General features: G+C 46.8%; 1 protein-coding gene and 1 pseudogene across 1 annotated transcript in view; both read left to right on the plus strand.

The window, feature by feature from the left end:
* Positions 1-8,227: 8,227 nt before the first annotated feature.
* LOC135319261 (U4 spliceosomal RNA) lies at positions 8,228-8,309 on the plus strand (annotated as a pseudogene).
* Positions 8,310-8,632: 323 nt separating this feature from the next.
* The window catches only part of LOC105089063 (uncharacterized), a 130,791-nt gene continuing 111,511 nt past the window's right edge, over positions 8,633-27,912 (plus strand). The window contains exons 1-10 of the mRNA XM_064478760.1: positions 8,633-8,703; positions 9,168-9,218; positions 9,525-9,656; positions 16,389-16,540; positions 19,916-19,969; positions 21,287-21,447; positions 22,169-22,239; positions 23,988-24,153; positions 24,230-24,364; positions 25,014-25,194. Of these exons, the coding sequence (XP_064334830.1) occupies positions 8,633-8,703; positions 9,168-9,218; positions 9,525-9,656; positions 16,389-16,540; positions 19,916-19,969; positions 21,287-21,447; positions 22,169-22,239; positions 23,988-24,153; positions 24,230-24,364; positions 25,014-25,194 (1,174 nt within the window). The remainder of the gene's footprint in view (positions 8,704-9,167; positions 9,219-9,524; positions 9,657-16,388; positions 16,541-19,915; positions 19,970-21,286; positions 21,448-22,168; positions 22,240-23,987; positions 24,154-24,229; positions 24,365-25,013; positions 25,195-27,912) is intronic.

Genomic DNA, 27,912 nt, shown 5'->3' on the forward strand with positions numbered 1-27,912 from the left:
TGAGCTAGACCTGGCCATCCTCAGTAAGGACATTGTGGAGAAAGGGCAAGTGGGAAACATTTGACTGTCACTTTCTTTTTCAGTGGAGGTGTTTCTGTTGCTTTGTTCTGGGGGTGTGGGGGCTGTCCACGGCCGAGAGCCAGGACGGGTGTGTATGCTAAGAACACAAACAGCTCTTTAGGGTTGTTTTCTGAGCTGTAATTTGCATTTCTTGTTCATGTCTGAAATGAAAGTGGTAGGGAAAAAAAGGCTTATAAGCCTGGTGGAGAGGTGGTGGGTTGGGGTCTCCCCTTTCTGCATGTGCTTGAACCTGAAACTCCATGCACAGCACTGCACTCCCAGTGGCTCAGAGGGCCTCTGATCTCCGAGAGCGTGTCGCTCTCCATCAGCTGAATCTGATCTCCGCTGCCTGCAATGATGTGTTTACATGATTCTTTCCCAAGTTTCCCTGAGAGCCTTTCGGTGTGGTTGTATTGGTTTAACTTTCCCTGCTTTGTTATTTTTCTTTTTCCTTTTTTAAAAAATTGAGATATAGTTGATTTATAATACCAGGTAAGTTTCATGTGTGCAATATAGTGATTCACAATTTCTAAATATTATACTTCATTTATACTTACTATAAAATACTGGCTATATTCCCCTGTGCTGAACAATATATATTTCCTTTGTAGCTTATTTATTTTATACATAGCGGTTTGTACCCCTTAATCCCCTGCCCCTATCTTGCCCCTTCGCCCCCACTGGTAACCACTGGTTTGTTCTCTATATCTGAGTCTGTTTCTTTCTTGCTATATTCACCAGTTTGTTTTATTTTTTAGATTCCACGTATAAGTGATAACAAAGCATTTGTCTTTCTCTGATTTATTTCATTAAGCTTAATACCCTCCAGGTCCATCCATGTTGTTGCAAATGGTAAAATTTCATTCTTTTTTATGGCTGAGTAGTATTCCAGCTTTGTTGTTTTCCTAAGTATCTTCCTCCTCTTCTTCTCTTCTCTCTGCACTCTGTACCAGAGTGTTAATTAGCTCAGGCCTTTATCGGTGACCAGATCCCATGTGTGTGCATATACCTGGGTGCTGGTGTGCCTCTGTGAGGGTTCATGGGGGTCTGTGGGCTACTGGGGGTGGTTCTAGGTGTCTCTGATGTATGTGGGGAGGCTCTGAGTGTCTCTGTAGTCACCATGAGCATCTGGCTCTACGCGTGGTGTGTGTGTGGGTGTGTATATATGTCCCTAGGTATGAGCAAAAGCAAGTGAAGCAACAGAGCTGTGCCCTCCTGGAAGCACCTCCCTGGACTCCCTGAAGACGGCTTCAGTCCCCCAGCTTGGGAGGCCTCCAAGGAGTTCAGGCCAACCAACCTAGCAGGAGAATGGTGTTATCTCTCTGATCTTGGGGACTAAGGGACCAAAATGGTCATTCCTTTCACTCCCTACGTTTAAGCTGCTTGGAATATGGTATGGGCATGGACAGGCCTGGCCTCCCCTACCTTGTCAATCACTCCCCATGGTAGGGCAGGTGACTCCAGGTGGGAAAGACTCTTACTGAATCCTCCACAACTGAACCAGTTCTGGCCATTGCACTCAGCCTGGGCTGCTCACCAGAACCCCTGGAGGAGCATGTATAAACCTCCAGCCTCCAGCCACATCCTAGACCAACTGGATCAGCATCTCCCAGGGTGCTTGCAACAAAGCCTTGGGCTACCTTCCCGACTGGGCACCTGGGACCCATGACATTTTTAGGGACCCAGGGAAATGCTTGATTTTTTAATGTTTTTAATCAGTAGGGAATAGCCTGAATAGTCATAAATATATAATAATGAATCCAACCAGGATTATATACCTCTTTTCTCTCAAGGCAGCCTTCAAATCCACTTTTGAAGATATTTTAAGGAGGGAGGGGCCCAGGGAAGTCAGCACGTGGCTCCAGGTTGCAGGCCCGGATCTGGACTTTGGTTTTAGTGTTCGAAGCTCTGTCGTTGATGTGACAATTGATTGTGGCTCCTCTTCTTCAGTAAATGCTTACTGCGTGTGTAACAGGTAAGGAGGCAGCCTCCTGGCTCTTGGGGAATTTAAATAAGAACATCCTTGTCTTGGGATTGTTTGCATGTTATGATAAAGTTATCTTGTGTAGCATGCCTCCTCTCATACTGGTCTCACCAATCCTGCCAAGAATTCTTCCAGGTGGAAAAGAAAAACGTCTTCACCATTTTACAGGTAAGATCATGCAGACACAGTGTAAGCATAATTGACACAGGGCTACCAAGCTCCCCACTGCAGAGTGAGGCCTTCAGGTCCTCACATATACCTTGGGCTTGTTAACTACAGATTCCTGAGCCTATCTCCTGGAGCCTTGGATTCAGAAGGTCTGGGAAGGGACCTAGGAATATGCATTTTTAAATAAAAGCACCCAGGTGGTTCCTAAGGGCAAGTGAGTTGGAAAAATGATGCTCCGTGCAGTCTGGGACCAGATCAGCCAGAGAGAAGGAGCTGATGTCAGGCCAAGGCAGGGTCCCTGATCCCGGCACTGTTGGCACCATGGTCCAGAACTTTTCTTGTGGTGGGGGCCGTCTTGTGCACTGTAGGGTGTAGGCAGCATCCTTGGCCTCTGCTCACCAGATACCACAAGCACCTGCCCCAGTTGTGACAACCAAAAGTGTCTTCAGATGTTCCTAAATGTCCCCAAGGGACAAAATCACCCCATTGAGCATCCCCTCCTCCACCCCATAAACATTTCAGTAAAAGAATCTTTATTTTTACATGTAACCATGACTGAATCATTTTAGTGTGATAGGCATCTGATTCCCAGAGATTTTGCCTTTCTTAATCCATCAGGGTTCATTACCTCAAGTCATACATTTATAGAATGATTCGTATTTCTGTTCACAGAGTTTCCTTTTACGTCCTTTTTTCTTTTCTTACTTTTTGCAGAATTCTTTCCCTTCCTTTGCAATTTTAGCAGGTCTTCTTATCTCCCCAGTCATCCCCTTAACACCATTCCATGCCACCACGCCTGAATCTTTGCTGCTTAGCACACGGGTTGAAACAAATATTTTCTGTGTTTGGTAGTTGGGATGCCTCTCTCCTCCCAAGCATGTGGTTACATTTTCGAATATGGAAATGGTTCCATAAAAGGAATGGCACACAGATCCTTGCTTCCACCTGGATTAACCTGGGCAACGTGGTGCTCAATGAAAGAAGCCAGACACAAAGGCCACGTCCTTTATGATTCCGTTGATATGAAATGTCCTATAAGGTAATTCCATAGAGACAGACAGCAGATTTGTGGTTGCCAGGGGGCTTGGGGTGGGGGCAGGGAATGACTGCTTAATGGGCATGGGGTCTCCTTTGGGAGTGACGAAAATGTTTTGGAACTAGATAGAGGTGGTGATCACACAACATCGTGAACGTACTAAATGCCACTCAATTTTTCACTTTAAAATGCTTGATTTTTTTTTAATTGAAATGTAGTCAGTTACAATGTGTCATTTCTGGTGTACAGCACAGTGTCCCAGTCATGCATATATGTACATATATTTGTTTTCATATTTTTTCATTAAAGGCTATTACAAGATATTGAATATAGTTCCCTGTGCTATACAGAAGAAACGTTTTTTAAATCTATTTTTATATATAGTGGCTAACATTTGTAAATCTCAAACTCCCAAAGTAACCCCTTCCCACCCGCTTTCCCCTGGTCACCATAAGATTGTTTACTATGTCTGCGAGTCTGTAAAATGGTTCATTTTATGTTACATGAGTTTCATCTCAATAAAAAAGCCCCAGTTTGTAGGATTTACTGTGACAGCTGGCAAGATGGGGCTGGAGGGAACTGTGGATGTAGTGTAAATCAGAGAGGGTTTTTAAATGAGGTCATAACCATTAACAAGTGTAATAAGAATATAACATATTTAAATGATATATTAAAAGCAAGGATAGAATTTGAGGGCTGGGCCTCAGTATTACCATCTGTGGAACGGGTACAGTGCAGGGTGAGAGTAAGTGTGCAGTCTGTGCTTGTTGAGTTCGAGGAGCAAAAAGCACTGAAAGCCATTCCATCCAGGACTGACTTAGCCACCTGCAACGTGTATGATTTGCATGTATGGTTGAGGCAAATCGTTTCAACTTCCCCAGCTGAATTCCTCTCTTTAAAAAGAGGCAGGCGGATCCTTCCAGCTCTAAAAGTCTGAGCTGGGAAATGGGCAGGTCCAAAGGAAGGCTCTGGAACATGCCAGGACATGCTGGAACATTCCAGGAGCTGGTGCTCTTGGAATATCAGGGGCAAGCTCCTGGGTGAGCTGGGAAACCCCTCAAGACACAGGCCTGGCACCTAAGAGTCTTGATTAGGACCAGGTAGTGTGTGTCCTGCTTTGATAAGCAGAATCCGAATAGCCAAACAAGTGAGACTCAACCACAGGGTGTGGCACTTGTGTCTTCTTCCTGCGTCTGCTGCCAGGTATCAGCAGCACACCTGGCTCACCAGGAGGACGCAGCCTTCCTTTTGCAGGAGTCCACAGGGGCTGCCTCCCTCCCTGTCCTGCCGGAGGACGCCACATTAGAGGGACTCTTTTGCATTCACTGACCTAAGGTGACGTGTTTCTTCCTTGGGTCGTGGTTAGTGGAGCCCATTTGCTGGAAGCAGGAACAATTAAATGCCTGGACATGGGTTACAGGCCTCAGGTGACCGCACTTACTACACTGCAGCTGGTGTGAGTGGAACACCCAGCTGGTGTGTTTCTGTTTGGAGGAGGTGGAGTTTGGAAGCGCAGCACGTTGTCGCGGAGCTGAGGCCCAGGCGAGGTGGCTGATGGGTCTCTGAGTAGCAGGCAGCGAGGCAGAAGGTCCCCGGGAGCGGCGGGCCTCCCGATACATAAGCCATGTTTAGACCCCACTGTAGACTCTCCTCTGTAAACAACCACTGACAAAGGGCTTGTAGGTAAGAACTTTTTAATTTTTTTGGTAAGAGCTTTATTGAGATTTAATTCACATACCACGTAATCATCTCATTTAAAGTGTGCAATTCAGTGGGTTTTTTTTTTTAAGTATATCCACAGAATTTTACACCTATCACCACAACCGATCTTAAAACATTTTCATCATCCCCCAAAGGACATCCCAAACCTTTTAGTTGTCACCCAACATCTCCCCCACCAGCCGTAAGCAACCAACCACTCACCAATTTTGTCTCTGGATTTGCCTATTCTGGGTATTTTATATAAATGGGATCATATAGTATGTTTTTCGGTGTGTCTGGCTTTTTTCACTTAACATGTTTCCAAGGTTCATGTTGTAGCAGGTGTGGGTACTTCGTTCCTTTTTATGGTCAGGTTGTCTTCTGTCGGATGGATGAACCACATCTTGTTCATCCATTCGTCTGCTGACGCCTGGCTTTCCCTAAGGAGTTTGTGGTTCTAGAATGGCTCCTCATTGTAGTGGCTTGGAAAAAAGAATGAGCTGAGGGCCACTTGTCAGTAAAATGATTGTTAGTTTCCTTCTGTGTTCTTTTAAAATCTTTTATTATTGGGGCAAAGCGAGGTAGGAACTTGTGAGGACAAAAGGGGCGGCTGTTTAGAATTATACCAGGCAACAGGTATGCACTGGGGCTGTGCTGGGCAAACCTGAGCTCGAGACGCCCTCCTTCGTGGGCCAAGTGAGAGGGATGGTGGAGGCTCTTGGTCCGGAGGCCCTAGATAGGAGAGCTGGAGTTCGGCCCCTGGAGAAACCGAAGTGATTTTTCAGGCCTGACCAGAGTGATTACAAAGGCTCTAGCTGGCAGCCCCTCCCCCCTTCACCGACCAGGGGGGCGGGGACGCTGCCCTCCCTGGTGTGTTTGGCCAGCGAGTTGCTGTCTCTGAGGGGCGCTGCAGACTGGGCTCAGCCCTCCATGTCCCCCCTCAACCCCGCACCTGCATTCCTGTATCTCTGTCTGAGGCCTCAGGCAGGGGTCTCTTTCAGGTGCCTCTGCTGAGGCTTCCTCATGGTGGGTGGGGAGGGGGAGTGTTTGAACACAACTCTGCCCACTTGGGCTCAGAACTTTTCCACTCCTCCCTCCCACCGCCTCCAGCTCAGGGTCCATAAAACTGTCACAGCCTTTTTCTTTTTTTTTCAAAGGGCTTCCTCAATAGGGAGAAGACCAGCAACCCCCCCCCGACCCCCACCCCCGTGTCTGGGCTGATCCACCCGACTTTCAATGGGCGCTGGTTTCCTGGGGGAAAGTGGGACCAAGGGAGCCCATCAGTGATGGACGTCTTCTTTCATTTTTGGCTTGTTGCTTTAGCCGACCACTCTGACATCAGGTGGCTCAGCCCGCTCCCGCCCAGCTGAGGCTGCCCTCCTGACTGCAGCTGGAAGGAATCCTAGATCTTTGATGGTGAAATAGTGTCTGTGTTGGGGGGGCCTGGAGCTGGCGGGTTAAATTAAGAGTATGTAGATTGTGACTGGCTGAAGTAGGCACCAGCCACCCATGGGTAGGCAGGCAGCTCCCACTTTGTGGAAGCGAAAACTCCAGGGTCGTTTTGATTCAAGGTATAGTTTCAATACATTCACACAAAGGAAGTAAACTCACAAATGTATCATCACAGAAGCAGTGGGTGGGGGGGGAATGCTGCAGTGAGGGGTGGAAGGGCAGTCCTCTGCCATCCCAGGTCCCAGGTCGACAGCAAGCACCTATGATTTATGACCTATGGATGGGGCGGAGGTCACGCACTTTTCTCAGCTTAACTCTAAGTGGTTATTTTTAAAAAGTGCCCCGGGAAAAGCAAAGCAGGAATTTGAGGGGGTGGGGTTGGGGCAGGGCAGGGGGAATCCTAAACACAGATTGTACTCTCAAAATCCAGACTGGTTGTAAGCAGGGTTGTCATCGTGTAAAATGCTTAGTGTGGATAAAAAACTGTTGCCTGCTTTTTCGGTAAACAATGTGGCTGGCCTCTGAGGAGCGCCCTGAGGGGAACTCTGGATGGAGGAAAACAGGGTACTGTTACTGAGCCCAACCTCTGGACTGTTGGCCTCAGGGCAGGCCGATAAATGTAGAGATGAATTGTTTGGACAAGGAATAGTGACTTTACTCAGAATGCCAGCAGACGGAGAAGATGGTGGCGGGCTAGTGTCCCAAGGAATCATCCGCCCTGAGTTAGAATTGAGGCTTCTTTTATACTAAGATGAGAGGATGTGAGACTCCAGAGGGAACGTGATCATTTCTTCCTCCCCGCAGCCATTCACAGGTGGGCCTGATCAGAAGGTTTCTTCTGAGCTAAACAAAGGTACTTTAGCTTAATGCTCCTTACCTGGGAGGCAAGGTTCCTAAGACATGAGTCATTCTGTATAAGTTAAGTTTACAGGCAACATCCCTTTGGTGATTAACTTGTAGCAAAAGCAATAGAAACAAAGCTTAAAGTAAAAGAAACAGACCCAATATGGAATAAGATTTGTTCTTCCCTATTACAATAGTGACCCTAGACAACATGCATATTGTTGCCCAAAACACCGCCCTCTGTACCCTGATAGCTGAATTGAGACTTGGAAGCAGAGTTCTGGGAGAATTAGGAAAGACTGGCTTTATTGCTTTGCCAGGCAAAGGGGAGTCACAGCAGGCTGTTGCCTTAGACACTGTGACTCCTCCTTGGGGTTGGCATCCTGAGGTTTTATAGAAAAACTGGATGGAACCGAAAGGTGACAACGATCAGCATTTTCTGGGATGCTGTGTTCTTAATCTTGATGGATCCATCTGGCGTCAGGAGGAGCTCCGGAGGATCTGTTCATTCTCCTGAGGCTATCAGCCCATGACTGCCTTTCTGGAATACAGCTTCTGGGTTAAAGGATGAGCTATTCTGGGTAAGGAATGTATAGGGAGTGGAGAACGTAATGGAAAGGTTGTGTTCAGCACAAAAGCAGTTGAGCAAGTGAGGCAGAGATGGGGATTTGTCAGAGAAGAGAGAAAAACCACTTGCGAGAATTTTAAGTCAGAATGCATCAGCAAGTAGCTTTAGCATCAGGGAAGCCGTTTTGTGAGTTTCCTGCTTTTACGTCAGACTCCAGGAAGGGATGTGTTCACGTCTTCCTTCCCGCAGCCGTTCACAGGTGGGCCTGGTCAGGAGGTTTCTTGGGAGCTAAACAAAGATATTTCAGCTTAATTCTCTTCACATGGGAGGCAGGGTTCCTAGAGATGGGCCATTGTGTGTAATTTAAGCTTACTTTAGTGATTAACTTGTAGCAAAAGCAATAGAAACAAAGGTTAGCTTTGCGCTGTGGCCGTATTATAGCCAATGAGGCATATTGAGGCGTGATTATTGCTAATAGAAAACTTTTGCAGAGTCACAGACATAGAAAACAAACTTGTGGTTACTAGGAAGGGGAAAGAGATGGGGAGTGATACATTGGGAGTTCGGGATTTGCAGATACTAACTACTCTGTAAAAGAGATAAGCCACAAATTTCTACTGTGTAGCACAAGGAGCTATACTCAATACCTTGCAGTAACCTGTAATGAAAAAGAAAATGTACAGGAATTATGTATGTATTTGCATGACTGAAACATTGTGCTGTATGCCAGATGCTGACACAGCATTGTAAACTGACTATACTTCAAAAACAAAACAAAACGAAACAAAAAACAGGTTAAAGTAAAAGAAACAGACCCAACATGGAGTCAGATTGGTTCTTCCCTATTACAGTACTCACCCTGGATAAGATGCATATCAAAGGAATAATTCAGTGAGCCCAGACTTTGGCGTCTTCCCATACATAGAAAAGCACTAAAATCATTGCCTTGAGATGTCTGTCTTTTGTGATTAGCAGTAATCTCTTGATACTCAGTTCCATGTTTTGTTTTTCCAGCAAAAAAAGATATATTCTGGTTCCTCCCTTACCTCTCTGGAACAGTTCCTCTGAGAGCTATGGTCCTCAGTAAGGTCCCTGAATAAAACATATAAAGGGCAACTTACAGGTTGTGTGAGGTTTTTTGTTTTCAGTTGACAGTAGGCAACAGCTCAAAATAGCCATTTCCTCGTCACCAGCTGACCGCTTGAGGAGGGGCGCTGGGGGACGAGGGGCAGCCTTCACCCTTGACGAGATGAACTGTATGGTTTCAAGAGTTTCACATCCGTGGCCTTTATCAGTCTTCCCTCTTTGACTTGCATACCGTCCAGACACCTTTTCACGTTTCTGTTCCCTGGTAGCACTGTGTCCATGTTCTTCGCCAGCTGCCAGTACTGCAGCCAGAATTCCTGGTCTGTTCACTGATAAACACTTTATTTTTGAATAAGCATCATGTGCCCCAGAAGAGAATTCAGATGGCACAGTGAAGATGGGCTCTGCTTCACATCTCCGGCCCCGGTCCAGTTTTCCCCCAGACAAAACCATTCTTAGCAGTTCCCGGTGGGCCCTTCCAGAGAGTTCTGTACGTTAACAAGTGTATTTTCTCTCTTGCTTCTCTTCTAACATGCAATGTTATGGTGGCATGAAACATGCAACAGTCTACTTCTTGCTTTTGTTTTCTTTGACGAAATGATACAGATCTGACCCGCTCTTGTCAGCTACATCCTCTTCCACTGTGCGGATGTACATGTCATTTATGGAACTCACCAGTCCATGTATGAAGGACATGGCGGTGGTCCCCAGTCTTTGGCTATCACAGGCAATGATGCTGTGAATGGTCTTGTGGATTCGTAAGCAGATTGAGTAGGGGGGGTCCCTGAAGAAAGAGAACCTGGCATGGCTTTCCTAACATAAGAGATGCCATTTTTAGTCTAAGCCATTTTGTGATCTTAAGCCTGGCCACAATGCTTGCCTTTGAACAGATCTCAGTAATTAATGATTTTAAGGAAACAAGGGAAAAGCAGTCAAGAAACAATATCTCAGCGATGTAACAGAATCCCAATTCCTTCCTCAAGGCATGTATGTGACAATCTGATACAGTCTTTGCGTTCCACAGGAATGAAGGCTCCCACCCAGGTGGGGGACGGAATGATGATGTTGATTTCAATCAAGTACAATTTAGACTCTGTGGACCTTGGCCCCTATTCTATGCTGAATATTCCTCTGTTCCACCCCCTTCACAAATATGCATGTACCATTAGCTTAAAACTTCCCCAGTTTTGCTGTTGGGGAGACAGTACTGTGTGAAGGACTTACAGTGTTCTCCTTATTTGCAAGTAAGTAAAGCCTTCCATCTCCTGCTCTTCTGCTTGGTTGTGTCTTTTGGTTCCACCCACCAAGAGGCAAACCCAGTTTTCAGGTAACAGATCGACTGCTTTTCCCACCAGCAAGGACAGTTGGAGGATAATGTGGTGGGCAGGTGACCCCCAATGATGGCCACACACTAGTCCCTGGAAACTGTGACTATGTTAGGGCACAAGGTCGGTTGGAAGGACTTTGCACATGTGATTAAGTGTATGGACCCTAACACAGGGAGACTATCTTGGATTATCTGAGTGGTTTCAGTGTGGTAAACTGAATAATGGGCCCCCAAATACATTCACACTGATCCTCCAAACCTGTGAATGTTACCTTATACGGCAAAAGGGACTTTGCACAAGTGATTAAGGTAAAAACCTTGAGATGTGGAGGAACAGATCTAATATGGAGTCAGGTCTGTTTTTCCCTATTACAAGAGTCAGAGGAGGAGATGTACCAGGGCTAAGCAGAGACTGGAGGGATGTACTTTAAGATGGAAGAAGGGGCCATAAGCCAAATGGTATTGGGAGCCTCCAGAAGCTGGAACAGGCAAGGAAATGGATGCTCTTCACTCAGAGCCTCCAGAAGGAATCAGCCCTGCCAACACCTTTGATTTTAGCCCAGTGAGATCCTTGTCAGACCTCTGACCTCCAGAACTGGGAGAAAATAAATGCACGTTGTTTTAAGTCGCTCAGTTTGTGATAATTTATTATCACAGCAAGTATAGGCAACTAATACTCCCGATCTATCGCACGTGCTGGTAAAAGCAGAGAACTTTCTCTGGCTGGAGGCAGAGAGGTGTAATGGAAGTGGGGAGGGTATAGCTCAGTCATAGAGCACATGCTTAGCATGTATGAGGTCCTGAGTTCAATCCTCAGTACCTCCATTAAAAATAAATAAACCCAATTCCTCCCTCCACTGCAGAGAAAGATGTAATGGAAGGGAATATCTGAAGCATGTAAGGGGCCAAGAGGAAAGCTGAAAAGGAATGTGGGCAGCCTCTGGGAGTAAAGCCAGGCTCCAGGCTGGAAACAGAGACCACAGTCCTCCAACCACAAGGAACTGAGTCCAGCCAACCACCCGAATGGGCTTGGAAGCAGATCCATCCCTAGAGCCTCCAGAAAGGAACACAGCCCTCGGTGGATTACATAAATGGTACGTGGAGGCACACAGTGGAGTAGTATGCAGCTGTAGAAAAGGATGAGTCGGATCTATGACATTTGTTAAAGGAAAAAGCAAGGTACAGCGTGTTGCATATTTTAGGTCACCATTGTAAACGGAAAAGACAGGAGGAAGAGAGAAAATACATGTGTTTGTCAGTCAACTTGTAAAATTCCCTGCAAGGATCCACCAGGAACTAGCCACAGCTTGATTGCAGCCTGTGAGGTTTTAAGCAGCTGATCCATGTTGATCCTGGACTTCCGACCTCCAGGACTTTGCGATCATAAATGGGTGTTGTTTTAAGCCATTCAACTCATGAGGATGTGTTGTAATAGCAATAGAAAAGTAGGTAAATTCCTTTAAAAAAAAAAAAAAGTATCTTTTCCAGAAGTGGGTCAAAGAAAAGTGCATGTAAATTTTAGCAGCTGCTAAACTTCCTCCTCAAAGGTTGTGCCCATTTCTGCTCCACCAGTGCATGGAATGCGTCTTTCCCCACAGTTTAACCGGAAGACCATTTGGCACAATGCTTTCTTTGTCTATCTGGCAGATGAACAGGATAGCCCATGACAGATTTTTAAAAAAGTTTATTGAGGTATAATTGACATATAGCAAACCACACGGATTTAAAGAATACACTGTGATACATTTTGACATGTTTATACCTGTGAAACCATGATCACAATCAACATAAGGAAAACATTTATTACCCCCAAGTTTCCTCATTCTCTGTAAATTCCCCGTCCCATACCTCCCCATGCAACCAGTGATCTGCATTCTAGAATTTTTAGTTTGTGGAATCTTCTATAAATGGAGACGTATAGTAAATACTTTTCTCCCTCCGGCTTCTTTCAGAATAATTATTTGGAGGTTCATCTATGTCATTGTATGTACGGATAGTTTCTGTCTATGGCTGAGTGGTATTTCATTGTATGGATGTACTATGATGTGTTTGCCCATTCACCTACTGATGGACATTTGGGTTGTTACCGGTTTTGAGCTTTACAAACAAAGCTGTTATGAACATCCATGTCCAAGTCTTTGCGTGGATGTGTGCTTTCTTTACCCTTGGTTAAATATCTCAGAATGGAGTGGCTGGATCAAACAGCAGGTGTGTGGTGAGCTTTTGAAGAAACTCACTTGGCTGCTGTATTTTGTATTTCTTTTATGCTTGAGGTTGAGCCCCTTTTAATTTGATGAAAATCTATTCATGCATTATGAACAGGATGCTCATATACTTTGTCCACTTATTAATCTGTCTTTCCAACGATGTGTGATGCTATTTTGGGAGAAAGTTTGGAAGTTTCTTACAAAACTAATTATATACTTACCATGTGATCCAGCAGTGGTGCTCCTTAGTGTTTACCCAAATGAATTAAAACTTATGTCCACACAAAAACCTGTACATGGATGTTTATAGCAGCTTTATTCCTAATTGCCAAAATTTAGAAGTGACCAAGATGTCCCTCTGTAGGTGAATAGATAAATAAACTGTGGTACATCCAGACCATGGACTATTATTTGGCTCTAAAGAGAAATGAGCTATCAAACCATGAAAAGGCATAGAGGAATCTTAAATGCACATTGCTACATGAAAGAAGCCAATATGAGAAGGCTACGTACTGTGTGGTTCCAATTATATGGCATTCCGGAAAAGGCAAAGCTATGGAGACAAAAAAGATCTATAGTTGCCAGGCACTGGGGGAGAGAGAGATGAAAGATAGCAGAGAATTTTTAGGGTGGTGAAAATACTCTGTATGATGCTATAATGGTGGCTATATGTCATTATACATTTGTCCGAAGCCATAGAATGTACAACACCAGGAGTGAACGCTATGGTAAACTATGGACTTTGAGTGATAATGATGTGTCAGTGTAGGTTCATTAATGGTAACAAATGTACCACATTGGTGGGGGATGTTGACAATAGGGGAGGCTATGCATGCAGGAGGGCAGGGGATATTTGGGAAATGTCTATGCCTTGCTGTCAATTTTGCTGTGAACCTAAACTTCCTCTGAAACATAATGTCTTGAAAAATTGGCAGTAGTAGTTCATAAAAGATAAACTCTTATGTGAAATCCTCCACCCATGTAAGAAGCGCCCACTGCGCCCCCTACTGGTCAATTCTTCTCTACCATGGAGTATCTTTCCCTGTAGCTCTGCAAAATCATGTCGTCCTTGGTCCCTGATGCTCCATCCAATCAGTGCATCAGGTTTATGTCCAGCACTGATACAGACACAGGGAAGCAAGGCCAGAGATGCCGGGAGCCCTGCCGCGGTGTCTCTCCTTCCTCATCGGTACAGTGGGATACTGCTAGTTCAACCTTGCAGGCTGTTGTTGGTGGGAGGGGGCAGCAGGAAGGTTTGATTGAATAAGTTAATATTCAATGATTGCTGCAATGAATGTACATATGTTCAAGTATAACTGAAAAATTGTGCTCTACACTAGAATTTGACACATTGTAAACTGACTATAACTCAATTAAAAAAAATGTTTAAAAAAAAAAAGAGATTGCTTTGCCCTGGACAAGATACAGTTTTTAAAAAATTTTTTGATTTTTTTTTAGTTTAATTTTTTATTGAAGTGTAATTGATTTACAATGTTAGTTTCAGGTGTACAGCAAAGCGATTCATTTATACATATACATACATACATATTTTCAGATTCTTTTCCATTATGATGTTATAAGAAATTGAATATAGTTCCCTCTGCTATACACTAGGTCCTTGCTGTTTATCTACTTTATATATAGTAATGTGTGTCTGGTAATTCCAAACCCCTAATTTATCCCTCTCCCCGCAAGCCCCTTCCCCTTTGGTAACCATAGTTTGTTTACTATGTCTGTGAGTTTATTTTTGGTTTGTAAATAAAAATTTTATGAATATATATTTTAGATTCCACATATAAGTGAGATCATATGCTATTTGTCTTTCTCTGTTTGACTTCACTTAACATGATATTCTCTAGGTCCGTCCATGATGCTGCAAATGGCATTATTTCATTCTTTTCTATGGCTGACTAGTATTTCACTGTATAATATATACACCACATCTTTATCCATTCGTCTGTCAGTGGACATTTAGGTTGTTTCCATGTTTTGGCTATTGTATATAGTGCTCCAGTGAGCACTGGGGTGCATGTATCTTTTCGAATTAGAGTTTTCTCTGGACGTATGCCCAGGAGTGGGATTGCTGGACAGTTTTTTAAAAATTGAAATATATTTGACATATGACACTGTGTCAGTTTAAGGCATACAGCGTATTAGTTTGATACATTTATATTGCAATACAGTTGCCAACGTGACATTAGTGAACACCTCTCTGGCATCATATAATTATCATTTCTTCTAGTGTTGGGAGCAATTAAAGTCTAGTCTCCTAGCAAGTTCAATGATTGTTGTCTGTAATCACTGTTCTGTGTATTAGGTCTCCAGGATTTATTTATTTCCTAGTTGCGAGTATAGAGTTTTCTAGTAACATTATTGTCTGTTCTTTGAAGTCCCCGGGAAATCTCTTGTTTAGAAACTGCTCCCAGTGATTCCCCAGCACAATAACAGTTCCTTTCTCGGAAACAGAGCACTCCTAAGTGGGTTTCTCATCTCCTGCATGTGCATTTCATTTCTCGTGAAGAATTTTAGCCACCAGCTCCCCAGGCCAGCCCTGTGGGATGTCATTTTCTGCTCTACCTCTCAGCATTTAACACCAGCCCCCACCCCCACCACCACACATTATGGGCCCCCAGGCAGCTGTAAGCTGAAGGGCCTTTTAGATCTTCAGCCCAATGGGTTGGGGGCTTCTGCGCTCCACCAGTGAAAGTATTTGCGCTAGAGGAGGCCAAGGTGGAATCTCTGGTTGCAAAATATAAAAGAAAAGGGCCCAAGTCTAAGAGCATAAGTGACGATTTCCATACAACCTCATGTGTCAACCAGTCAAGTGTGTCTGCTTTTAACTTTAAGAACGTTACATTTAACTGTCGATCGCAGGATGAGTGAACAAACAAATGTAATGTCTCCATTCCGTGGAACAGTATTCAGCTATAAAATGGGATGAAGTAAGGCCACAGGCCACCCAGCATGGCTGAACCTTGGAAACAGGATGCTCCGTGAAAGAAGCCAGACCCAGCAGGCCACACGTTGCCTGGTTCTATTTCTATGAAATGTCCCAAAGAGGCAAATCCATGGAGACAGAAAGCAGACCAGGGACTGGGGTAACAGGAATGAGGAATGACAGCTTATTGGGGACGGGTTGTCATTAGCGGTGATGAAAATGTTCTAAAATTGGTTCTTGGGTGGGTTGCACAAGTCTGTGAAGGTACTAAAACCCTTTGAATCGTGTGCTTTAAAAGGGAGAATGGTATGATATATATTGCACCTCAATAAAGCGATTTATAGCAAGGCATACTTATTGCGGGAAGCAGGTGCGTAAGAGGAGGGTTGGTCCACGAGGCCTGCGGGGGCTGAAAGAAGTGGTGGTTGAGGAGCTTGGCTGCCTGGAGCCTAAAAATTAAAGGGTACAGGTGGAGGGGGGGCCTGGGAGAGGACACTGAGCATGTGTGAGCAGACTCCCAGCCTCCCAAAGGATGGCCTTCGCTGCTGGGCTCCTAATGTGTGTGCAGGAGGGAGGTCCCGGGCCTGAAGCATTGCTTCGCCCACCCCGAGACGTGGGAAAGACAGGCCAAAAATCAGAGCTCAGAACTAGATGGTGGTGTTGGTTGCACAAAGTCGTGTATATTCAGTGCTGCTGAATTGCCTCTTTAAATGGGTTAAGATGGAAGATTTTGTGCTATGTATATCAGACCACACACAAAAAAAGGCAAACCATTCTTGTTGCCTTCTGCCCCCGCCCCTAGTTCCATTTACAAGGCTAAAAGATGCAAAGCTTTTTTTTTTTTCCTAGACTGAAAAGGGATTTTTTTTTCCCCCTCATTGGTCAGAAGCCCCCTCCCTCCGAGGTGGGGTGCTGAGAGCTTTACTGGAGGCTTCTGATTGGCTCGGTCTCTGCCCTGGAAGCCCCTTCCTCCCCTTCCCGTCCCCCGCTCCTCCTCTGGGAGAGTGGATTGAAGCAGAGCCTTCCCCTTTGGGAAAGAAGGTCCCTTTCTGAGCCGCTCTGGAGAGAGGCTGGTGGCGTGGGGCTCCCTCGGGCCAGCGGCAGTGCTTGTGCCCATGGGGCTCCTCGGTCTGGTCCTGCTCTGGGTGCTGGCGGCAGCGACTTCAGGGAGTAAGTAAAGCAGCTGTAACCCTATTCTATCTGGGGTGAAGGGGTGGCAGCCAGATCCACTCGGGACAGTGTTTTACAGCCAGTTTACCTGTCATTCTGCTGCCCTCCTTGGTTTTGCCTTCCAGGGAGAGAAGGAGGGAGAGGTCACAGGTGGATGCTTTACCCCTCACTCCCATCTTTCACCAGTATCCTCTGGAAACTGAGACTGGATCTGAAATCCTGAGTGATGACACGCTGACTTCCAGGCTCCCCGAGCCTGCGTGCAGGGGTGCTTAGCTGTTTGCAGGGGTATTAGAGGCTGTGCTTGACAGCCCTCTTTGCAGGATGATGATGTCAAATGAACTTTTATTTGTTGTCTACTTACTGCAGGAGGATACAGGACAGCGCCATCCAATAAAAATATCATGCAAGCCAACATGTAATTTAAAATTTTCAAGTAGCCACATTAAAAAATTATTAAAAAAATAAAAAAGCAGGTGAAATTAAACAATATATTGTACTTAACTCAGTATATCGAAAATATTAGAAAATGCAATCGATATAAAAAGTATTAACAAGATACGTTTCCTGTTTTTTTGAAATCCGGTGTGTACTTTATACTTGGGGCATATTTCAATTTGGATGTTAAATTTTCATTGCACATACTTGATCTGTATTTAGACTTCCTAAAATTTAGAGTTGAAAATATTTTCATCGACCAAGTTGTTTCAAACATACTTAAAATTTTTCCAATAACTGACTTGAGTATAGTTTTTAATTTAAATTTAATTAAAATTGCATAAAATGGAAGTTTTCTTAACAGCAGCCACATTTCAGATACCCAATAGCCACATGTGGCTGGTAGGCAGCACACCCAGACAGTGCAGGTCGGATCACAGCTGTCTTACTTGTATTTTCAGCACCTGTTTGCCCTTCACACAGAAGGTGCTCAGTGCATCTGTGCTGGCTGGATAAATAAATGAACGGCAGTCAGCACTGACATCTTAGAAAGCTGAAATGAGGATCAATCTCATTTCTGGGCTGTAGAGATTACATTAATTTTTGTTTATTTCAGATCTTTCCCTAGAAGTGAGTAGGATCTGATGGAAAGGTTTATTACCACCCAGCACTCAGCTTTCCTCTCCTTGGTTGATCTATTTAGGAAGATCACTGAATGATCTTTGATTTTCTGAAACTTTTTTTTTTAAACTTTAGATATATATTTTTAAGTGCTTGAGAAATGAAAGGGACTTGGTTCAAGAAGACTGTTCTCAGAACCCACCTTTTACTTTTGGGAGCCCCTGGTGGACTAGGGCTTGCAGGCATCATGGCTTTTGGCACGGCAGGCTGTGGGTCAAGCGGACAAGCAGAATGCTGGATCTGTGCACAACTGGGAGTTTAACGATTAGGCACAAACATGTTTAATTTGGTGCCCAGGGTCCAAGTGATCAAATAATTGAAAGAAAGTTGGAAGGGACATCGATTGGGTTAAATGTCTTTGAGATGTGGTTTTATCCATTGATTTTTTTCTACTTTATTGCAAAGAGCATTTTGTTGGACGAGCCAAAATATTCAGGGGAAAAAAAGGCCTGCCAAATACCCTAGCACAGCCTATTGTTCCAAAGGGTTTATATGGAACGGTTTTAAGTGCACACTTCCCACCCCCCACCCCCACCCCCCATTTGGGGAAAGCTTATTGTTTTTTAAGGGATTAAACCGGCTGGCATGTGTAATGACTACCAGTTGAGGCACAGTAGGGTGGTTTTGAGGATAAAGATGCTATTAGTGAAAAGCCATCATATGAAAATGATGGCAGATGGACCCTTGGCTAAGGCTGTTCTGGGAGGGCGTGGATGGTACCCAGGGAAGTCCCAAGTAAGGGGCTGGAAGGAAGGACGAATGAGGAGTGATGGTAGGTGGGAATGCGGAGGCTTCAGGTGAGGGTTGGGATGGGCAGAGGAAGAGATGCTGGCGCTTCCCAGGGAGGAGGTCTGGGGATCCCCGGCAGAGCGTCCTCAGCTGCCTGAGGTAGCGGGTGGAGGAGGTCCCTGGCCTGTTCTGTTCATACTCTGGTTGTTCTGCAGCTTAGAGGGTGGGTAAGTAAGGTATTACAAGACATCCCAGGGAGCTGAGCTACACACCATCCTTTACTGCTGCAGCCTCTTGGTCTTGCCTTTGTTGGTTCGTCCATTCTTTTCTTCACTCTCACTCACTCATTCATAATAATGCAGTGGTTAAGGCTGTGGACTCAGGGTGCCTGGGTTGAAACCCTGGCTCTACTCCCAACTGTGTGCCTTTGGTCCCTGTGCCTTGGTGTCTTGATCTGTAAAATGGGAGTAATAATCACATTTTACTCAGGGGATAGTCAGGAGATTGAAGGAGTTGAATGTATAAATTGCTTGGAACAGTGCTTGGCACATGGTAAATGCTGCATAAATGTTAGTTTCATTCATTCATTCATTCATTCCAGTCTCTACTGAGGACCAGGTACTTTTTCAGGAGCTGGGGGATACAGTTTTGAATAAGATGACCAAATAATTAAATCATTAAAAATTCACAAGCATTTTGAAGAGAATAGGGTGCCAAGATAGTAACTAACAGGTGAGGACTTACTCTGGATAGGGTTGTCAGGGAGGGCCCCACTGGGGAGAGACATCCTAGGAGCCTAGGATGTGGAAAGCAGGAGGAAGAGTGTGCAGGCTGGAGGGAACAGCATGTGCAGAAGCCTTGAACTGGAGAAGGACCAGCATGGCTGGCAGGCAGGAGTGGGGTGAGATGTAGCCAGAGGGGCAGACAGAGGCTGGCTCTCATGCAAAGGATTTTATTATGAGTGTGTGTGGGTTGGGGTGGAGGGGGGAGACTTAGGAGCTGTTAGCAGGGAGTGGTGTGATCAGACTTAGGTTTTTTAAAGATAACTATAATTGTTGGGGATGGGTTTTGGACACGGGGAGTTAGGAGGCTACTGTAGTTGTCCAGGCAAGAGAAGATGTGGCTTTGTCTGGAGTGATGGCCATGGAGATGGAGACACATGGATGGAGAGAAAGGACACAGGGAGGGATAGAGACCTGATGGAATTCGCAGCACTTGCTGACACACAGGACTTGGGGTGATGATAAGGGAAAAGAGGGGAAACACACATGACTCCCAGGTTACTAGCTCAAGCAGTGGGGGGATGGTGGTGCTGGTACCCAAGACAGAGAGGAATGGATGTAGGGGAGGCAGGGAGGCCAATCCCAGCCTCATGAGAGAGAGGAGAGCTGGATTATCTCTCTTTGTCCCCTCACCCCCTGGGCCCTTAAATGTCCTCTTTTGTAAGCAGGTCAGCGGCCCGTGGGGTGGGGCTGTCCTATGGCTCTTCCTGGCCTTGTCCTGGTTCCATCTGATTTGTGATTTCAGAAAGTCCAGACTTGCTGGTGGGGCAGGCGGCCTCCTGCATGACTTCGTGCGCAGGTGAGTGAGTCTCTCCATAGACCTTATCACATCTCTGGTGACCATGAACCTGAGATAAGGCAAGGTGGGGAGAGGGGTGGGGATAGGGGAGGTGAAACTGACCACAGGCAAGGTGTGACCCTAGGAACAACCTGGGAGGGCCTCGTCCACATTCCCAGAGAGGCCAGTTGGGAGGAGCAAGGCCCATTCTGCAAGGGCCACCTAGTTATCAGCACTTAAAGAAGCAAATAGCACACCCAGGTTAAAATGGCCTTAAGCCATCCCAGCCCCAAGGCCCTGGGGCTTTCCCCTCACACCTTGTGGTCCCCAGGTGACGTAAAAGTCTTTAGCCAAGTGATCCTGTTTGCATCTTGGGGTGGAGTAGATGAGAGAAACTGGGGGCAAATTCTTCAGAAAGAAGCATTTTGGGGATGTGAGATATGGTTGTATTTGATCACAAAGAAATCAACATGAACACGCTAAATCAATCACAAGCCCAGGAGATGGATGGGGTGTTTTGCAATTGGTCCCCTGGTCTAAATGGAAGGCTAGAGAATCAACAGACTGTGCCCTCTAGATCAGATCTTCCCAGATCTTCCTCCCTACTACCGCCAGTACCCCAAGGCTGCCCAGCTCTACAGCTCTGTCCTCTGCAAAGATCAGGACAGTCTCCCCAACCCACCAAGGCAGTAGGTGAGGAATCAGACTGCCAACGTTTGGATCCCAGCTGTGCATCCTTGAGTAAGTTAGTTAGCCTCTCTGAGCCTCAGTTCCCAACCTTGTACAATGGAGAAAATAAGAGTTCCCACCTCAAAGTTGTAATGAGGCTTAAATGAGTTTATGTAAATATAGATCCACGGTTCTCAAGCAGGATGATTTTACACACACCCCCAAATATCCCCCAAGGGACATTTTGCAGTGTCTGGAGGCATGTTTGCTTATCAAAACTGGGGCGTGCTACTGGCATCAATGGGTAGAGGCTGGAGATGCTGCTAAACATTGTTACACTGTCCAGGACAGCCCCCACAATAGAGTTATACACCCCAAAATATTAATACTGCTGAGGCTGAGAAACTCGTGTATACATCTGTTAGGAGAGGGCCAAGCACAAGTAACACTGGGTAACATTTATTAATCACTTGTTATTATCTTTATTTTCTTCCTCGCTCTCTTGGGGTCTGCAGCCACCCAGCCATCCCTTGAGCTGGGAGCAGGCAGCTCATGAGCCAGATGAGCGAGAGACATGGGAGCAAGGATGCCTAAATAGTCCAGGTGGGGTTGGTTCTTAGAGGGTGTCATGTTGTCCAGGTGACACTACGCCCTCTGTCTGCCCTGCAGGGTCAGCTGATCCCCACCTCCCCGTGGGCACCAGATACACCTATCACTTCTCCACCAACACCAGCACCGGCCTGCAGGGGGTCCAGGTGGAGGGGAGTGGTGTTGGCCTCCAAGGCTTGGTCACCCTCGATGTGCTTGGCCCTTGCCAGATGGCCTTACAGGTGAGTATCTCTGGGTAACCAGGAGGTCATGTTGACACTGGGGAGAGCCACTGGGAAGCCACAGCCCCTTAAATTTCCAGTTTGTCTGATAAATGGAGACGAGATTTCTGAGGGATCTCAGATTCAGCAAGTGAGGCCTCTGGAGAGAGAGTAACGTGTGAACCTCCCTGTTGAGCCAGTTTTCCCAGAGCACAGAGCACCTTGTTCCTGATCTCCATCCTGAATTCCTTTCAGAGTGTTGGAGGTCAGTGGATGCAGCAGCTTGTGATTTAATCCAAGCAGAGTTAGAAGGCAAGTGCCAACGTGATCCAATCCTTGTAGAGGCAGATGGCAAGTGCCAATTTTTAGTTAGCATTTTTCATATTCTTTTTCATTATAGTTACTACAAGATATTGAATATAGTTCCTGTGCTGTACAGTAAAAGCTTGTTTATCCTAACTTATTTTTGTTTGTACTGCATAGCCATATGAATCTCACTCAAACTTGCAGGGCCTTCTGGGGCATAGAGAACTTTCTGTACATTTAGTGGGGAGCAGAGGTGCCTGGAGATACTCAGCATCTACCACCCCGACACTAGACCCTTCTGCTCAAGGGATGGACCTCTCTGCCAGGCCCCCAACCATGTATCATGCTGGGCCCCAGAACTACTTTGTGGGTGGTGAGGGTGCTGGTGTGGAATATCCCAGGAGAGGTCACCAATTCTCAGTGCATTCTGCTTCAGCTCCAAAACTTCCAGATGACATCCATTCTGGGGTCCAAGGCAGAAGTTTTGAAGGAGTCAGAGACGTTGAGGTAAGACGCTGGGCTTTGCTCCCAGTGGGACCAGATATGTGATCCCTGTTCCTTCCACTGGCTGCCAGGAACTGGAGACACCAAATTATATTGGAAGAACCCAATTAGGGTGACCCCCTACAGCAGAAAGATGTCACCTTGAAGTTCAAAGATAGTTCCATCTTTGTTTTGACCGGGTAAGCACCCAGACCAGACCATGGATGAGGACCACTGGGAGCTGTCCTGATATGGGGGACTTGAGTGACTCCAGATAGCCTCTGGTGTCCTTCCCTTATCTGCTGGAAGGAAGTTACCCCATATTTTCCTGCCTGTCACCCCCAGCATGTCCAGATTTTATGTTTACCCAGCACCCTCTGGGCATCACCCTTGAAAACATTTTGGAAGACACTGGGCGCCCACTGAAGCCAGCCTCTCTACCCTCCCCCTCTCTGCCCAGATGGGGGTTTTCCTCGAGACCCATGGTTTCTCCCTTCCCAAGCTAAGCTCGCCTTTGTGACCCAGCCAAGCCTGGAATTCTCCCTCTGGCCTGTTTCCCAGGACTCCCTGCCAGTGGCCTCAGTGGCCTCAAAGCTCAGTCCACCCCCGCAGCCTGAAGACAAGCCCATCTCCAGATTCCTCTTCCTTTTTTATTGCAAATTCATTTGTTAAAAAATAAAGCCTTTGTGCAGGAATATAGGGATGGGGGATGCCTTCGAGGGGCAGATGGATCCCTGCTGAAAAGCTTAGGGTGGTCTTCTCCGAGGGGGCAGTCAGGGCTATTGTCCTGGGCTTCTCATCAAATGCTAAGTCAGTGGGCAGGGCTGTCAGCTCCTTGAGAGAGCAGATTGACGTTAGTTATTCTGGAAGGGGCGGGCGCCTTTAGCATTTCCCTGTAGCTAGAGGCCTGAGATCCAGGGAGCTGCCTCCAACAGGCCCTCAGACTGCAGTTGGAGCTGGAGAGGGGGCAGTGACCTCCTGGGGAGGGTCAAGTAGGGACACTTGTGTCTCTCAAGGTTCTGCTTGCTGGCTGGCAGTTTCCCCTACATCGTGGGGCACCTGTCTCTTCTACCCCCATGCACAAAGGCCCCGAAGTCCCCATCCCCTCACCTGGCAGATACCAGCTGCAAGCTCCTTTCTGTCAGGTGAGGGATGGTGGGAAAAGCACTGGGCTGAATTTGGTCCTAGCTCCTCCCACGCTTGCTGTGTGACCCCCTCCAGCAGCTCCCCCTCTCTTGGCTTCATTTCCTCCTGCACACAGTACTGGAGTCTAAGTCACTTCCAGCTCAGGTCTGAGACCTGGGAGGCCAGGGCCAGCCTGCCTGGGTTTGAATCCCAGCTGTGGTTCTGAACAAGTCACTTTATAGTTCTGCCTCACGTTTCCTCATATAGAGTGTGAGTGGAGGGTTGCTAAGTGCCTCCCTGGTGGGCTGGCAAATGAGCAGCTTTGTAGTGCAGGAAGCCCATGGAAGGTCAGTTTATTTTTCATTCTGGGTTCATGCGCATGCATGTACATTTTAAGTGGTGACAAGGCTGGGAGCAGCTTTGAGCCCAGGAGTCGTCTGCCTCTTGTGTTTGAGAAATTGCTGGAGAGCTGAGCTGAGGGGGGAAGCAAGACCATTTGGAGGGATGTGGGGGTACCTGGGTGCTTTTTATGGGATTGTCCTGTGGGAAGGGGCCAGGCGCGAGGGCCAGGGATGCTGTTAATGAAGAGGCGGCCTGGGCTCTTGGAAGGGTCGCCCCTGACGCCCGTCCCCCTCCCCACCACATAGCGCCTCCCTGGGCCGCGTGCCGCTGCGCTTCGTCCTGCAAGCGCGGCGTGTGGCCCGCCTGTGTCCCGGCCCCGCTGAGCCCCGCTGGGCGCTGAACGTGAAGCGCGCGGTGCTGAGCCTCCTGCAGGGTCACCCGGGTGCCCAAGACCCCCAGACCGTCGAGGAGGTGAGGTCTGAGCCTGGGTGGGGTTGGTGGTGGAGTGAGAGGGGAGCAGGACGCTGATCGGGCCCCACTTGCCCAGGAGGATATCCTGGGCAGGTGTCCCACCACATACCAGCAACGCGGAACCAGGCTGCGCAAGACCAAGGACCTGGCGCGATGCTCCCTGCGCAGGGCGCGCTCCTCCCTGCGCTCCCAGGCTCTGCCCTCCGTGGAGGTGAGTGCTGGGCGGGCGCCCTTCCCATCTTGTGTCCTCATCGGCCTTCTTTCCCCTCCTCTCTCCTTAGTCCCTCCCTTGTCTCTTTCCTCTCTGCACCCCTCCCCTCCTCCACCTCTCAGCTCCTGGGCCCGCCACCCTGCTTCCCTCCCGCTGCTTCTCCCCTTTCCCTTCCCCCCACTTCCTCCTCTCTCTCCCCAACTCCTCTCCCTTCCCCTCCTCTCAATCCCCACTCTTCTCTCTTCTCTCCTCCCTCCTCCCCTCCTCCCCTCCTGTCCTTAGCTCCCTGCAGATGGAAGTGTTGTGTAAATGGTAAGCATCTGAGCAAGGATAAGAGATGGTCATTGTCAACATTAATACTGTTAAATAAAGTCCCAGCATCTAGAGGCTGATGGGGGACCATGGGGTCTCTGGTCTTATTTTCCAACGGAGATTCTGTGGTTGGTCTCCTTGGGTTACTGTTTCCTACACTTTCCTGCTTCCCCCGGCCTTTCTCCTTCCTCCTCCCTCTATCCTGAAGCTCCACTCTAGTCCCCAGTGAGTTGCCCCCAGCCTTGGCCCTTGCTGCCAGTATCAGGGGCCCCAAGGGGTTTCTGTCACAGCCGAGGCCTAGCCTGAGCCGCCACCTCTTCCCCACATCGTCCTGCAGCCGGGCCTGGCCTCCCACCTGACCTGCCTCCAGAGTTTCCAGGCCGACGTGCTGAGGGAGGCATCCTGCGTGGAGCTGGACACCATGGGGCGCCTCTCCCAGGAGGCCAGTGCCGTGCAGATGCGGACCCTTTCCTCGCTCACCCTGCTGCATGAGATGCCCCTGGATTCAGCTGTCACAGGTGACCGAGGGTGGGCACAGGACCCTTAGGGGAGCCTCATAGCCTCCTCTGGCCAGAGGAGCTCAAGCAGGCCTAGGTTCCTTTGGTCTGTCCCCGTCTGGATATCCTTGAACTATTTCTGAGAATGGCCATTGTCAGGAGAGTCAGCCTCTTTTTCTAGAAGTTTCTCTGAACGTTTCTGCTGCCTCACATGGCTCAGGCTTGGTCTTAGCCTCTTCCCTGGGTTGTCTTGAGTGGAGATGGAACCTTCTGGTTTTCAGTTTTTGTGGGATAATCCCCCTTACATCTGATGACCTCTCAGCCTGACCATTTTGGGGGAGGGGGGCTGACTGAGGTTACCCAATTTTCTGGAACGTTCCTGCCAACACATAGCATCCCCTGGAGCTTGGTTCCCTCCTATGAGTTTTTGCATAGAAGGAAACAAGCAAGGCATGCATCTGAGGTAAAGAGATCTTTGTGTGTGTGTGGGTGTGTGATGGAAAATGGCTATTTCCCTGAATAATGAAATAAGGATGGTTAATTCTTACTGCTGACTATTTGGAAGGATTTACTGTGGGCCAGTAGCTGTGCTGAATGCTTTATTATTTAGTTTAATTCTCATCATGACCCTATTAGGAAGTTACTGTTATTATTATGTTACCGAATCCAAACTCGTTCTGCTCGCCACACTGACAGGCCAATAAATCAGGAAACAGGTGTTGGGGCAAGGAATAACGACTTTATTCAGAGAGCCAGCAGACCGAGAGGATGGCAGACTAATGTCTTGGAGAACCATCCTACTCAAATCAAAATTCAGGCTCCTTTTATACTTAAAAAGGGGAGGAGGTGTGGTTGGTTGGTGCAAACTTCTTGGTGTAGGAATTCTTTGATCTTGTAGCTGTCCATGTGGGTCAGGCCGTGGTGCCTCTGTAAAACCTCTAATAAAACAAATGTTATTTTCTATTTTGCAACTTATCATCTTTATGTAAGGGCTCAAAGGTTGGAACCTTGAGAATAGGCTCTCCTGTCTATTTCAGGCTAAAGGCAACAATATTCTTTTACAAAAAGTGCAGAGCTGGCAAGACTGAGCCTAGAAAACAGGGCACAGGGGTAAAGCCAAAGGAACAGATCTAATATGGAGTCAGATTTGTTCTTTTCTGTTACAATTAGTTATCTTTTTCACCTAAGGAAACTGTGGCTCCAAGAAATAAAATGACGTGTCTGAAGACACAGTTAACAAGAGGGAGAGCTGGGACTTATACCTGTGCAGTCTTTTCTGCAGCCCTGGCTGGTAATCACGTTTGTCTTGGAGGACAGACTCACTGCTCCACCCGAGGGAGAACCCAGCCTGGGGGTACGGAAGCGCTGGGGCTTCCCAGCATTCCTTCCAGCTCCTTGGAACATAGGCTGAGCTCCCAGGCTGACCTGCCCGCTGAGCCTCCCTGCAGGCACAGATACTAGCAGTGACTGGGGCATCTAGTGTCAGGACCTGGTGTTTCCCCACTGAGTTGAATGAGCTTTTCATTTTCTTTATAAATAGCTGTAATTGAGATGTAATTCACATACAGTGCAGTGCATCCATTTCAGGTGAACAATTCAGTGACTTCTAGGATAGTCAGAGTTGTGCATCTGTTGTCACAATCAACTTTACGACATTTTCATCGCTCCAAAAAGAAACCTTACACCCATTTGCCATCATCTCCTGTTCCCCCAGCCTCTGGAAACTACTAATCTACTTTCTGCCTCTATAGATTTGCCCATTCTGGACATTTCACGTAAATAGAATCACACAGTGTGTGACCTTTTATGTCTGGCTTCTTTCACTTCCCATAATTTTGTCAAAGTTCATCTATGTTGTAGCATGTGTCAGAACTTCTTTTTTTTTTTTTTTAATTTCTATAGAAGTATAGTTGACTTACAATGTTGTGTTAGTTTCATGTGTGTGGCAAAGTGATTCAGTTATACGTATACATATATATTCTTTTCAGATCCTTTTCCATTGTTGGTTATTATAAGATATTGAATATAATTCCCTAAGTTACAGTAGGTCCTTGTTGTTTATCCCTTTTATATATAGTAGTGTGTATGTGTTAACCCCAAACTCCAAATTTATCCCTCCCCCGAGCCCTTTCCCCTTTGGGAACCATAGTTTGTTTTCTGTGTCTTTGGATCTATTTCTGGTTTGTAAGTAAAGGACTTCATTTCTTTTTATTGCTGATTAATCTTCCATTGTGTAGGTGAGGTTTTCATGATATCTCTGTCAATCCCAAGGGGGCTTTGGCCGTGGTTATTTGGCTATCCCTTACTGATGAGTACTGTCAACTGAAATAAAATCACACAGTGTGAGAGTTGTGGGTTAAGTTTTATTTGGGGCAAAATGAGGACCGTAGCCCGGGAGACAGCATCCCAGAAAGCTCTGAGAAACTGCTCCAAAGAGGCAGGGGGAGGACTCAGTATTATAAATGACTTCAGTGAAGGGAGGACGTGCAGTCAAGAATACGTTTAGGCAGAGGCCTGCTGCTAGTCACGAGGAGCAGATGTCACCGTTAATGATTTTAGTGCTTTTCTAGATACGAGGAGACGCAAGAATTGGGATCATAAGATCTTTTCATGAAAATATTTAACTATCTGAAGGCCCGTTCAGCCAGTTTTCCCAGAGCACAGAGCCCCCTCATTCCTGATCTCCATCCTGAACTCCTTTCAGGGTGTGTTGGAGGTCAGCGGCTGCAGTGGCTCATG

Source organism: Camelus dromedarius, chromosome 24, assembly GCF_036321535.1.
Source record: "Camelus dromedarius isolate mCamDro1 chromosome 24, mCamDro1.pat, whole genome shotgun sequence".
Classification (NCBI taxonomy): domain Eukaryota; kingdom Metazoa; phylum Chordata; class Mammalia; order Artiodactyla; family Camelidae; genus Camelus; species Camelus dromedarius.